This window comes from Dendropsophus ebraccatus, chromosome 1 (genome assembly GCF_027789765.1).
Source record: "Dendropsophus ebraccatus isolate aDenEbr1 chromosome 1, aDenEbr1.pat, whole genome shotgun sequence".
NCBI lineage: Eukaryota > Metazoa > Chordata > Amphibia > Anura > Hylidae > Dendropsophus > Dendropsophus ebraccatus.
In genome coordinates, this window is record NC_091454.1 from 66,696,986 (window position 1) to 66,710,345 (window position 13,360).

At 38.1% G+C, this 13,360-nt stretch overlaps 1 protein-coding gene across 6 annotated transcripts in view; it reads right to left on the bottom strand.

Annotated features, from left to right (window-relative positions):
* Nucleotides 1-7,176: 7,176 nt before the first annotated feature.
* Nucleotides 7,177-13,360, bottom strand: part of CREBRF (CREB3 regulatory factor) — a 31,378-nt gene continuing 25,194 nt past the window's right edge. For all 6 annotated transcript variants that reach the window (XM_069972205.1, XM_069972231.1, XM_069972240.1 and 3 more), the window contains exon 9: nucleotides 7,177-10,649. In XM_069972205.1, coding sequence (XP_069828306.1) covers nucleotides 10,534-10,649 — 116 coding nt within the window. In that variant the 3' untranslated portion in view covers nucleotides 7,177-10,533. The remainder of the gene's footprint in view (nucleotides 10,650-13,360) is intronic.

Below are 13,360 nucleotides of genomic sequence, written 5' to 3' on the forward strand. Positions count from 1 at the left end.
TTGGTGATACCTTTTTCTTGTATTATGAGTACTGCTATTGTGTTACTAACAGAATGACTCAAGTAACAGAATTATCATATAGCTAGCCATTTTCCTACAGCTGCTACTGCCATGTATAGAGCTCCTACCAGGGACGTTCTATTACTGCAGGCAGGTGGTATGCATGAAACGTTCCCATAACCCTGCAGGAACAGTATTGTGATATTATGGAACTACTCATAATACAACAGTATTTTATATGATGATTAGTATCAGATGGTCAAATTTAGAGAAAAAGGGGGGGGGGGGGGGGTCACTGGTAAAACTACAGTACATCAGTGATACTGTGGTCACCAGCATTTTCAGACAAACCACTCAGTATATAGCTTAACATAACAAACCCATAGCACTCATCAAATAAAGTAAAACGGAACCTAGCATACAATTTTATGTATTCACATCATATCTTACTCATAATGTGATCGCTGAGATTGTTTGCAAGCATTGCCCATGACTGGAGAGAGGCACTCAAATGTACAGTTTTTTTTTTTTTCGTCCCTAACACACATCATGAAGTTTTTGTCTTCAATGGTCCAAGTCAACAAGGGCGTAGGGCATGCCCCACTTCTATTCTGAATGTACAAGTAAGGCACAGTTATAAAAGCCACATCACACGCACGACAGGCAAGGGTAACAAACAAGACGTAGGTCTCCATAATAAGTGCTATACATGACCAAACAAAAAAAGGTAGACAGTTCTGAGACCTGGTGGGTCTACTGCAGCAGACAAATTCAGAAGTACAGTAATACTGGAAAAAGAGTTTGTGCCCAATAACCTCATTTGGTTGTTGGCTTTACAATTAGGCATTCAGAGCATAAAATTTGGACAGCAGTGAGAGACCACCATAATAAATGCACCAAGTATATGGGCAAGTACCATAAGATTCTGAATAATGACAAAACTGCATGGTGGTCATCTCTAAAGTGACAAGTTTCTACAATTCAATTTTCCCCATATAGGGACATTCCTAGACCCACAACTGCCCTTATCAAGTTTAACCAGACCTAACCCCCTAGAGAGAACATCTCTAGGTATATAATCCAGTAAGGTTTCTTTTGGTGAAATACCTCAGCCTTGCGTGACGTGTGCATGCTGTGCAAAATGAAACATTGAGTTTTTTTTAAAGTTAACACACAGAGGTGGATTATACAGGATGCTCAAATCCATGCTGAACCCACAGCTATGCCACCTTAAGTAGCTGGAATCTGGCTATCCCCAAAGTAATGTACAAAAATGCAGAAATCAACATTTATATTGTTGTTATCAATTTACATTGATTTTTTTTTTTTTCATGACAGCATTAAGTACACTAGAAGATTGACATTATAATACATGTATATATGTTTTAATGACAATAGAGGAAGCAGAATATTACTGGCATCAAAGTACAACCATATCTAGACTGTTTTTAAATACCACAGAGTCTCCTGGTTAATGTGTAAAGCCGCACAGCTTTCCTATGAAACTGTGTCATTGTGTGGAGGGTGCACGGTGGCTCCTGTGGTCTGGGCAGGCTCAGACAGTCTCCTACTTAAGTTTTTTATTGTGTTATACTGGTCCTGGGTTATTACCTTATACTAGACTGGCTGGAGATAAGGACGTAGGTGTTGCTTTGTAAGAGCTTTCTATATGATCGGACAATTCCAACAACATCTTGTATTTAACACCTATGATATAGTGATAAGAACTTTGAGGCTTCTCCTTGGAGAAAATAATGTTATACATATGCTGTTTATGGAAAGGATCATAAAAAAAGACTTTCTTAAAACGTATATTCACCAATGAACACTATGTATTCAGAATTAATGTACAGAAACGGTAAGTAACTTGGTCAATACACTGCATTGTATTGAAATAAATTCTGTTGTAGTACAGGCTGTATTCATTTTACATACACTCAATGTATATCATGGCAAACAGGACCGATATCTGGAGGACCATTTTACATCATGGCCTTCCAGTTGCTGACCAATTTACTGCGCAACAAAATAAGCATACTACAATGCCACCATATTATGGTATGCCAGTCCTCCTCCATGACCATCGGTGCAACTGTTAAACAAAACTTCTGATATGTCATTGAGACATGTCAAAAATTTTGATCTGGGTGTTTAGACTCCAATTGATCATTAGAAAAAGCTCACTGCTTGAGACAGGCACCATAGGCTTCTTTAGAATCTGTCTACTGCAGCAAGACAGGGAAAGAAGCTCTCGGCTAAAAAACAACTACTCCGGACTCGGTGGTGGTGGTGGTATGTCTAAACACCCAAGACCCTGACCGTTAAAAACTCTTGATATGTCATATGTTGTTAATGACAATATGACAATGACTCTTTAGATAATAGACTTACACAAGCTACTCAATGTTATCTGTATATTATTTCTATGTATAAACTGTAAAGTAATATTTAAAGGTGACAATACGTTTTAAGTCCTCTGCCAGACAACTTACTTTCAGCAACAATCAAAGATTGCACATTATTTTTTTTCAAAAAAAATCTCATGCAAAACATAGAAACGCTTAAGGGCTTAATACCACAACATTCAGGACCGGTAAAGTAGTAATATCAAAATTCGGGACTGCCTGACCATGTCCCCGATGACAAAGTCAAATAGACAACCGTGTGATTTTAACCTAACCTGAGGCTTAACATCCCTCTGTATATCTTAACTGCCAGCGGCACATATCTTATATCAAGTATTGCTGCAGCATACAGAGCAGTCTAGAGTTAGCAGCAAATGGCAGGAAACTATATATATCTGAATATATACAGGTATATATATTCATGTAAAAACAAAATCTATTTTAAACAAAGTGCTTATCTGATATACACAAATACTTACAAAATAAAGTGTCAGTTAAAATAAAAGAAACGTAAAACGTAAAATCTCGTAAAGCCTGCGCTCTAAACAAGCTGGCAATAACACTGCATGGCCGTGAAGAGGCAGGAGAAACAATGTGAAATGTGTCTGGTAAATACCCAGAGGGTAAGGAGGATGGGGAATAAGTGAGGGTGGTGCAATGTTCTGCTGTTATATGGGCAAACAACTGCACTTATTAATCCAATAGCAAAATGGTCAGGAAAACATGGCTCAGTTCAGACTATTACTAAAATAAAGGACACTATTTTAAATGCACAGAACAGCATAACTTATGCATTTCACATTGGACTATCCCAAGCAGGCTGACATAGTCCTTTCCTTTTACTTACACACCTTGGTTATGCATTTTCCATAAAGCAAAAATAATTAAAGCAATTTTAGTGTGTGAACCGGGGCTAATGGCATTCTGCTGTCCTCAACAGTAAGCAGCACATTTCTGCTCTTTAGTTTGTGGACAAAGATTTAGAGGCTGTGGACACCTTTGAAAAAGCATTTTTTTCATCCTTTTGTTGTGTTTTATTATAATAATAATAAAAAAAACTACTTCATAGTTCTTTAGCTTAAAAAAAGAAAAGTTGTCCCTTAAAGACGCAGTTTTTTGACAAGTTTGTAATCAGCCTTTCTTGTCTCTCCTGAATGAACCTCTCAGCTGGTGATACCACATCAGAGCTGAATTTTTATTTGGTTATAAATTAGCTTATACGTTCACTTGGGAGCGAAGGAAAAGAATGGACTGATAATAGAAACTGTACAACACACAGAAAAGTTTTAAAAATAAAAATACCCATGAAGAAACAGTTTAATGTATAACACAAGAATTGGAATCTTTTTAAAAAGGTATCCATAGCCTTTAAAAATGCTAAATCATAATGGAATGGATATGCTTATAGATGTAAGATTGTCGGGTACATGTGTCTGTTCAGTCGTCAGCTTGTGCTGTATGTAAGTGGCTCCTTGGGCCTTGTGTCAGACTTATGTAGAATCACTGCTGTTACAGCAACCAATCTAAGGTCTGGTTTCATGCTTTAGACAGTGCTAAATAAAAGATCTACGGTTGCTGTGAGAAACAAGGACAGTGTTATCTGACGCCACGCTGATAAATGAGGCCAATGATTCCTGCCACAATCCACATACAACATATATTAGTGTATAATGAGAATGTAAATTCTTTTTCTGAGAGTAACTCATGGTGACAAATACTACACAATACATAGCATTACTATTTCACCCTATGTAAAGCATGAAGAATTCAGAGAATCACTACAAAAGGCAACTGCGACAATACACAGCAATCGCCTATCCTATATCATATCAAACAGATGGCCCATCAAAGAGAAAACTAATGCAGTCATTTCATTCCACAGCAATTTAGGATACATTACACCCCATAGGTTTCTCAAAAATATCATGCTATACAGGTTTCCCTTAAAACAATATACATGTTACAAATACCATACCTAGCGATAAGAGCCCACAAAATTGAATTGTATTAGCGGGTTTCCTGAGTCATTTGTGCTTTTTAGGATAGCGGCTTTGTGTCAGATAGTTGGAGTGTTTTGTTACCTAGCCCTGTGGTTATAAGCAGATAGCAGATGCAAAACCCAAAAGCATAGGATCTGTGGAAGTCTTGATGTGTTCAGAAATTACTATATGCTATTGAAATGGCTTGGGGTGCTCTTACAGCAGTAAAGGGCTGAAATATACAGTACATTGGAATACCCTCTAGCAAGGACACATAGTAAAGGGTTTTGGCATTAGAATTGTGCGCTGCACTGACATACATCAGATGATGGATGTCAATTTATTTGCCCTCAGTGTAAAGGAGGATATGAAAGAAGCCCGCAGAACACAGGAGAAGAAGATAAGAGAATGTATATTGTATCTTTAGGTTACCAAGGAACCCACCCCATAAGAAGACCTTGAGAAAACCAGGAAGCGACACCGGTTGGTTATTATAAGGCACTCCAAAAATTCCACCAAATGTAATCACCAATAAGTTAACACAGAAATGTCATGAGGAAGGATCAGGCCTTCTATCGGACAACAAAGTGCAAAAGAAGAGGAGCACCTCCCAAAACACAGTTGGGCATTAATGTAGCAGCTACTGAAGAGGACTTCTTCAGCTTGTGGGCCTGGAGGCACACACATATTACAACTTGATAGTTCAATGTGAGATCTGAAAATTGGCTGGGACTTTAAGGATTTGCTGCTGACATCAATGGGAAATGCAGCGCAGTGTCTAGGAGATGCAATATACTTACATTTCTAACATGAAGCAATTTCTCTACTAAGCAATCTATATATGCCATCGAGAGACAACATCTACATTTTTACTGAACTCAAAAAAAGACATATAGATGTGAACAGAGGTGGCTGTGCATGCCTGCTTAGATCTAAAATCACAGCCATAAACTATCCATTAGTTCTGGGTGAAAGTAGGGAATTCTCCCAGAGGGCTGCCAAACTACAAGGTAAATCTATATGTTTTTTCTATTTTGTAACAGGTTACATCACGGAATCATAACCAAGCCCTGTTCACATAGCGTGTATTCAGATCTGCTATTGGGTGCTCTCTTAGGGTGCATGCACACTACGGAATACGCGCGTAAAGGCAGCTGCGGATTGCCGACGCTGGCCCCTGCATCTCCGCCTGTGCCAAAGAGTCCATTCTAGGCACAGACAGAATTCGCACGGCCATGAAATGGTGTTTATGGCACGGGCGGAGATGCGTGCTGCCACGTGCAGGAATCCGCAGACCTTACAGTGGCTCTGTCAGGTTGTCTTTACCATCCCATCTTGCAGTATAGGATAGGAGTGGAGAGGTAGAGCAGAAGAATATATTGTTTTGAATTAATTTAGTATTTTCATGTTAAAAGGTAATGAAATGCTGCCAAGACATGCTTATCAATCGGTCAGAGACTAAAACTGGAGTGATATGCTCAACAATACAGTTCAATATCCAGATGTTAACAAGCTCTTCAAAGAAAAAAAAAAGGCAAAGGGCAAACCACTCCAGATTAATAAATCTGGGCCAAAGAGATCTGGCTATTCTGGCCATAGAGTAATCCATATCACACTATACATTCTCAAGTTCAGCATCCCCACTTTTCTGTTCTGCTTCTGGGAAGGGTAGCATAGACGAGTTGACAGACCCCCTTTAAGCTGTTTAAACACTGGTAAATTGCTAGGGGAAAAACCAAAAATCACACAAAAATTCTATATCTTGCTACATGTGAATCTATTGCATGTGGGTTTGCTTCTGCACCATAAATAATTCTATTTAGCTACGTATTAGTTGCTTGTTTCTATGTAGAAAAGATGGTTACAATGCCCACTGCCTGCAATGGAACATAACTGTTTGTATTGATAATGCGCTGGAAAATGGTTTCAAGAAACATCTGATTTTCTAACCCGGTGAAAACAACCTTCTACACAGTGTGCAATGTCTCTTAAGGTAGAGTCACCATCAAAACAATTGCATTGTAAATGGCCATCTAACTCTCTGTACCATCTTAGGACTGACAACAAACTTTAATCCTGCATCCAGTCAGCTTAGAAGAAATTTTGTAAAGCAGCTCATCTCTAAAATAACGGGCCCTGTAAAAAGAAATACTAAAAACAGAAGTGCAGTAGGCTTTGGTATCAATAGGGTTAGATGATGGTAATGCTATTAACATGGCACATGACTGAGGTCTCATTTCGCTGAACAGAACCTCAGTATAATCTTTCTACCAAGAGACTAAATTCCATCATGGCAAACCTGGTGGTCTTGGATCACCATCAATCTCTAGGACTCCAGAACAATATTTTAGGAAAGATAGGCCAATCTAAATACCCAAAGTGTTTAAAAGTTCTATACAGCCCTTTCACTCTGGAAATCAGTGGTGGGTCTAATTGATATCTAAAACATAAAGTAAACATAAATGAATTTGGCCTTTAAAAGTGGTTGCACATGCCAATTTGGTGAGATATACCTGCTAGCAACAACCTGGTTTTAAGGCTTTTATGCAGAATTATTTTCAGGCTGTTATAAATGGGCTCTGCTCTAACTACTCTTGTGGCATATATGCTGGCCAAATATATCCTTGGACTTCTATGACCCTAACTTGACCCAAAAGTGTGTCCTTTGGGCAAACATCTGGAAAGTGTACTTTTTTGTATTGAAAAGCCCAGTTGACTAGTATACAATGTAATATAATATATTGACTGCAATGTAATATATTTGACTGCATGGCATACTGCTGATGTGAAGATTTTTCTAGGTGTGGTTTCAACAGAACTTAACAGACCAATAATACTGTTGTATAAGGGTGCCTTTACACAGAGATTTAACTCACAGATTTTTGAAGCCAAAGCCAGGAAGAGACTATAAACAGGGATCAGGTCATAAAGGAAAGATTGAGAGTTCTCCTCTTTTCTTATCCATTACTGGCTTTGGCTTTAAAAATCTGTCAGATAAAGGCAACCTTAATCAAATCCCAAGTAAAACTTAAAAATAGTTTTTAACCATATGAAGTCGCCTGAACGCAAGACTCTTAACAATCCACCTGACCCAACATAGTGCTTGCTATGGCAATACAGCTGAATTTCGGTGGCATAAAAGCTCACACTGATTAAGATTTCACAATAGTAAGGTTCAAAACTCCTAAGTTCACTATTTACTTAAAGAGGACCTGTAGTCAACTCACAAAAAGTGACATGTTACTACCATGAAATAGCTTAGGGTGCGCTGATTACACACTTTTTTACAGTTTCTTGATCCAGCCTTCTGTTCCCAAGACGTGTGGGTTTATTGTTTCTCTGACAATTCAGTTAATAGTCAAATGGGCGGAGAACTTAACTTTTATAAAAAGAGAGTGGATATCAGGTGATGGACAAGTTTATACAATCAAGGGTTATACCTGTGGCTGGTGTAATCTCGCCCATAACCTGACATTCAATCCCATTATTAAAATTAAGTTCACACCCATCTGACTATTAACTAAATTGTCAGACAAAAGATAAACCCACATACCTGGAAAATAAGGGACGTGGTTGTAAAGAAAAAAGTTTTAAGAAAGTGATCAGGGCACTCCAAGCTATATATAAATGATAGCAATATCTAATTTTTTTGGGGGGGGTTGGCTACAGGACCCCTTTAACACAAACCAAGATGACAAACTACAACCAACAATCTGTATTTACCTCAATACTGAAGTTTATCATATTGTAATTACAGCTGTCATATCATATATCACGCCTAAGTTGTACATACCAGGTAATAGTAAAGTATATAGGATTATAAGGAAAGGTGTAATGCATATTTCTGCATCACATCTATTGTTAAACGATTAAGACTTAATGAGGCCAACTCAATCCCCAAATTCACTAAATATGTAAGGCACATCTTAGGAAGCCATCTTTCTTTTTTGGCATTACAACTACCAGTGGACATCATATAAAATAATTAAGCATTATCCACAACATTTGTCATTTAAACCTTATGGCATATACTTCAGAAATTTGCATGAACAAATGGGGTCAGAATGCAACAGCGCTATTTATGCATGGGTTAGACATGGAAACACGGCATTGCCTTGTGTGAAAGAGCGGGCGTTGATCCAAACAAAGAAAACTACTTGAACTAGAGAGCAAACTATAGACTATCAGGGCTGAGCCATAACAGATATCTACTGAAACTCACTGACTTACAAAGTTTTATGAACCATTCCCTGGCTGAAACTTTCTTCACCAAGAAAGGAGCATTACTATACTCCATGCATCTGCAAAAACACTACATGCAGGATAAAACAAATACACATTTACAAACATGAAATAAATTCAAGTCCCCAACATCCAAAGAAGCAATTCCTGCAGTTCTAGTACAAAAATATAAAATCTATTTTTTTTTTCTTTTTTTTCATTTTTTTTTTATATTTAGTTTTAACATCTTAAACCTTTCATATCAGGTCATGCTCTGAATGATCGAGAACATTAAGAAAACAATATTGGCAAATATAATATCTAAATTTCTCTCTTTCTCCCCTTCGGTCTGAATATTTATATATTCAGGTGCATGTTACAATAGCAAAAATAGATATATTTATTCATATATATATATATTTTGTTTTACAATGCCAATGGGCCTACACGTTTTATACCACCTGGCTAGGATGGGAACAATCAGATTCTGGAAGTTGAACTAGATAAATGAAATGTAGCAGCTCTGCCTATCCTCCAAAAATCTGAAAATTCTATATCTTAATAAAAATAATAGTCTTTGTTTATCTACAACGGGAAAACGGTCTCTTAAATGTAGACACAAGACTGTGAATGCACCCTCCAAATATATGTTGGATACTCCTAAAATTGGACCACTACAAAAAAAAAAAATCACAGTTTAATAAATTCCCTAGCTATCCCAGAATTCCGCTGACCTCAGTTTTATATTTATATATTTATATATTTTTTACATTCATTACAGTATCTTATAAGCTGTGCAAATCTTTACTTTGACTGGCAGTCTGCCACCTCAATGTGTTTTTCTTTGGTACAAAACAAAAAGAAAACAATCAAAGTAATGTGCAATTTTTGTTTCTCTCTTTTCTAAGTAAAAGTACCAAAGAGAAGAAAAAGAACAAACAAGGAAAAAAAAGTGCGGCTTATAGTTCAAGAGCCACCTTTTTCAGTTTTTTTTTTTACTCTTTTGTTGTTTTTTATGTTTTTGTTTTTTTTTTACCTTTTTTATATTTCTATTACAATTCACAGACTCTGTGGCACATATCTACATTTTCAACATGTTCCTATGTACATTCTGAAAAAAGAGGAAGTCACAAGGATTCTTTGTTTTTAAACATGTAAGCTTAACCCGATAAATATGCACCAAACTATGCATCTTAGGCCACTACACTACAAGGTTTAAAATATCTTATAACGTTTTAAAGCATACAAAAAATCCTTAACGGCTTTAAGCTGTAGAAGAGTCTTTTTCACTCCGCAAATAACAAGGCACAAAGATAAGTCTTAAGATCATAGTTCCACTTGCGACAAACTATCAGCTATCGCAATGTTATTTTATCAACAAATACACATTTTGTATGAAGCCACATTTTGACATTTGCACACCTACTGCATCATATAGAGCAGTGAATGTGCATCTCGAACAGGAATCATGTCTTTACCTCCCATTTCAGATAGTGGCTTATTATCACCTGTGTCTGAAGCTTATTCCAGCTAATTTTGGCATTAGCTCAAAACTATGTGAACCTAAAAAGAAAAAAAATCTGTTTCTGACTCTAAGACAAACACTACAAATACAATACATGTTGCCTATTTGTTTTTGCACATTTAAGTTGAATATATAAACTCTATGGCAATGATAGAATTGCTGCTAATAGTACTCTATGAACAAATAGCTACTACCAACCAGACATTGTGATAAGAGTTCCATGCAATGGGTACTCGCACTTGTCAGCATGTCAGTTTGCTTATTCCACCCAACAAACCTGCTAAGTATAATCATAACAGATGATGAGAGAATATAACATGCAAAATCGAATGGAGTTTTTAGTGCAGACTTGAGAGAAGACATTGTATGATGACGCATCAGCGCTGGTTGAGAAGAATAGGCGTTACACCTTTGAAGTGGGTATACGGAGTCCCACTAGGCCACCGGTGGAATCTCCGTCTGAAGTTTTTTCCAAAACCTGATTTACAAATTCAGATGTTTGGCCAGCTACTGGTGCACCTGAAAATAAACAGAATTATAAATGTAATTTTACCATTATCTTTCAAATCATTATCATCAATACCTTACGGCACTGGTCCAAGATTACATCTTTCCATTAACAAAATTTTTAATTTTTTTATTGAAATCGTATCCAGTGCTGGTAGTAAAAAGCTGCTGATTCCACTGCATTAAAGGCGTTATCCTCACTTCCTGTTATTCCACATCTCGGAAGTAAACCTTCCATGTAGGGATGAGCGAACGAACCGTAACGAACTTTGCAAAAAGTTTGGTTCGTCACTTTGAGAAAGTTCGTAACAAATCTGGTTAAAATAACAATAGCAAATAAAATTATTATTACTCCTATAATCCCTTGTATCCTGGTTTTCTGTGATATATTATATATATATATATATATATATATATATATATATATACATATACACACACATACATACATACACACACACATATATACATACATACATACATATACACACACATTTATTTATATATTTTTTTATATACAGTATATTTAATTGCAAAAACATTCATTTGTTTTTTAGAACGAAACTTTGTTTTATTAAATAATTAACAACTATTAAAGGGGGCGGTATTATTGCTGGCAATTTTTTTTCAATATTTTTGCACTTTGATTTTTTCCACTTTTTTTTTTAATTGTAATAGCAACTGCAACTAAACTAAACTATACCCTATCAGACTCCCACTATTGTAGCTGCAATTATTCAGCAGGTATTGCAAGGTTTGTTTTAGGTTCGGTTCGTACGAATCCGAACTTCAGGAAAGTTTGCTGGATCCAACCGAACTTTTCAAAAGTTCGCTCATCCCTACTTCCAAGATGTGAAGGGGGTGGTTGGGTATCTGGATGAATAGGATATCACCTGCCCCTTCCTTGCCTTTAGAAGGCTTGAGCCATCTTCTGCTTCATGGGTAATAGTTTTAATTCTTAAAGGCTGCTGCTTCCCTTGTACCAGTTGGTGGGCCTGAACTACTGGGCATGGATGATCACCAGCAGTAGACCACTAAGAGAAATTTAGAATAGAGATGGGTTTGTGCAAACCCAAGTGATAGGCATTTGAATCTCACTCCATGGAGAAGGTGGATGTAGCCCAAGGACTGCCTTTAAAACATGAATACAGGCTTTTGGCAAGTTTGCTCATCTCTAATTCAGAATTAAGCACATATAGGACAGGCCAATTAATCCAGTTTCAATTGATTAATTCACAATTAAAACCCTTCACAGTTCTGATTTTCATTAGAATTTTCACTAAGATTTTTAAGCCCCACCCAATATTGGGTAGGGAGAGGTGGCATGTCTGCTTCCAGCAACAGGTACAAAATGGGGCCAGGGGAAATGGACATTTTTTCCACTACTGCTCTACTCATAGTTTGCAGTAGCAGCAGGGCAGAAGACACATGCAGATCTGCATGATCGCAACAGGAGCTCAGCTTTCCTACACAACCAAGCTCCTGCTGCAACTGCAACAAACGCCAACTGCAGCAGTTAAACCCTTTAGACAACCTAATAGTGACCACGGCTTCAAAGTGTTTGACAGTGGGGAGGGGGCTGTCCCTATCAGGCCATCAGCCCTTTACAATGTGATCATGAAATGCCAATGGTTACCCTCCAGATTTGCCATACAGTAACCTCTCGATAGGCTGTGCTAGAGCTACAGCCTAATAGGTAGTCTGACAGGCAGTAATGCTTCAGAATACTAGATTTTCCAAAGCATTATACTAGTGATCATTATTGCTGCTTCTAGTCACCTAGAGGGACAAAATAACATTTTATGCATACAAATGAAGTTTAATAATCGCCACCCAAAAAGGAAAGTTTATGATTAAAGGGGAGGGGACCAGTCACTTTTTTTTACAGACACAAAAACCACCCATAAAGACATGCTGATGGTCTAGTGTCTCCAGCGTTGCCAATATTATAGTGATATTGTCCCCCCATTTCCATATAAGGAGTTCTCAGCACCACTTTTAAGCTTATATTCTGGAAATTTCATATCTTTATAGCATATCCTTTGTACAATAAGATGCAAAATGTCCAGAATATAAGCTTAAGGGCCAGTTCACACGGAGTAAAACTGGAGTAAAATCCTGTCAGTTTCCTTGTCATACAGGCAGTCTATGGGAGGGCTCATGCGCCTCCTCTCTCCGCCCGAAACAATTGACATGTCAATTGTTCTGCGCGGAGAGAGGAGGCGCGCAAACCCTCCCATTGACTGCCTGTATGACACAGACATTAACCCCTAGACCAGTGATTTTCAACCAGTGTGCCGCGACACATGGTCGGGTGTGCCGCGGGGAAAGTTCCCCAAACTATGGTGCCCCTGTGTTTTGTTCCCCGGCAATGCGCAGCGATCAGTGGTGGATTATAATGTGGGTGGTTGCGTGGTGCGCTGCGGTGGGCCGTGATGCATGCATTCAATCGACGTGTGCGCTACGGCCCGCCGCAGCGCACCACGCTCCCGGTCTCCGCTGATTGAAGGAGCACGTCTGGGTCCTATGGGCGGCCAGTAGGTGACGCGGACAGCAGCGGCGACCATCTCGGAGGAGGTGAGGAGGAAGGGGGGGGGGGGGGGAGAGAAACCTGGGGATGGGGGAGAGAAACAGGGGGGAGAAGAAAACAGGCCCAGGTTTCACACTGAGTGAGTATAAATACATTTAGAATCTATATTATTAACTATATGTATAATATGTAC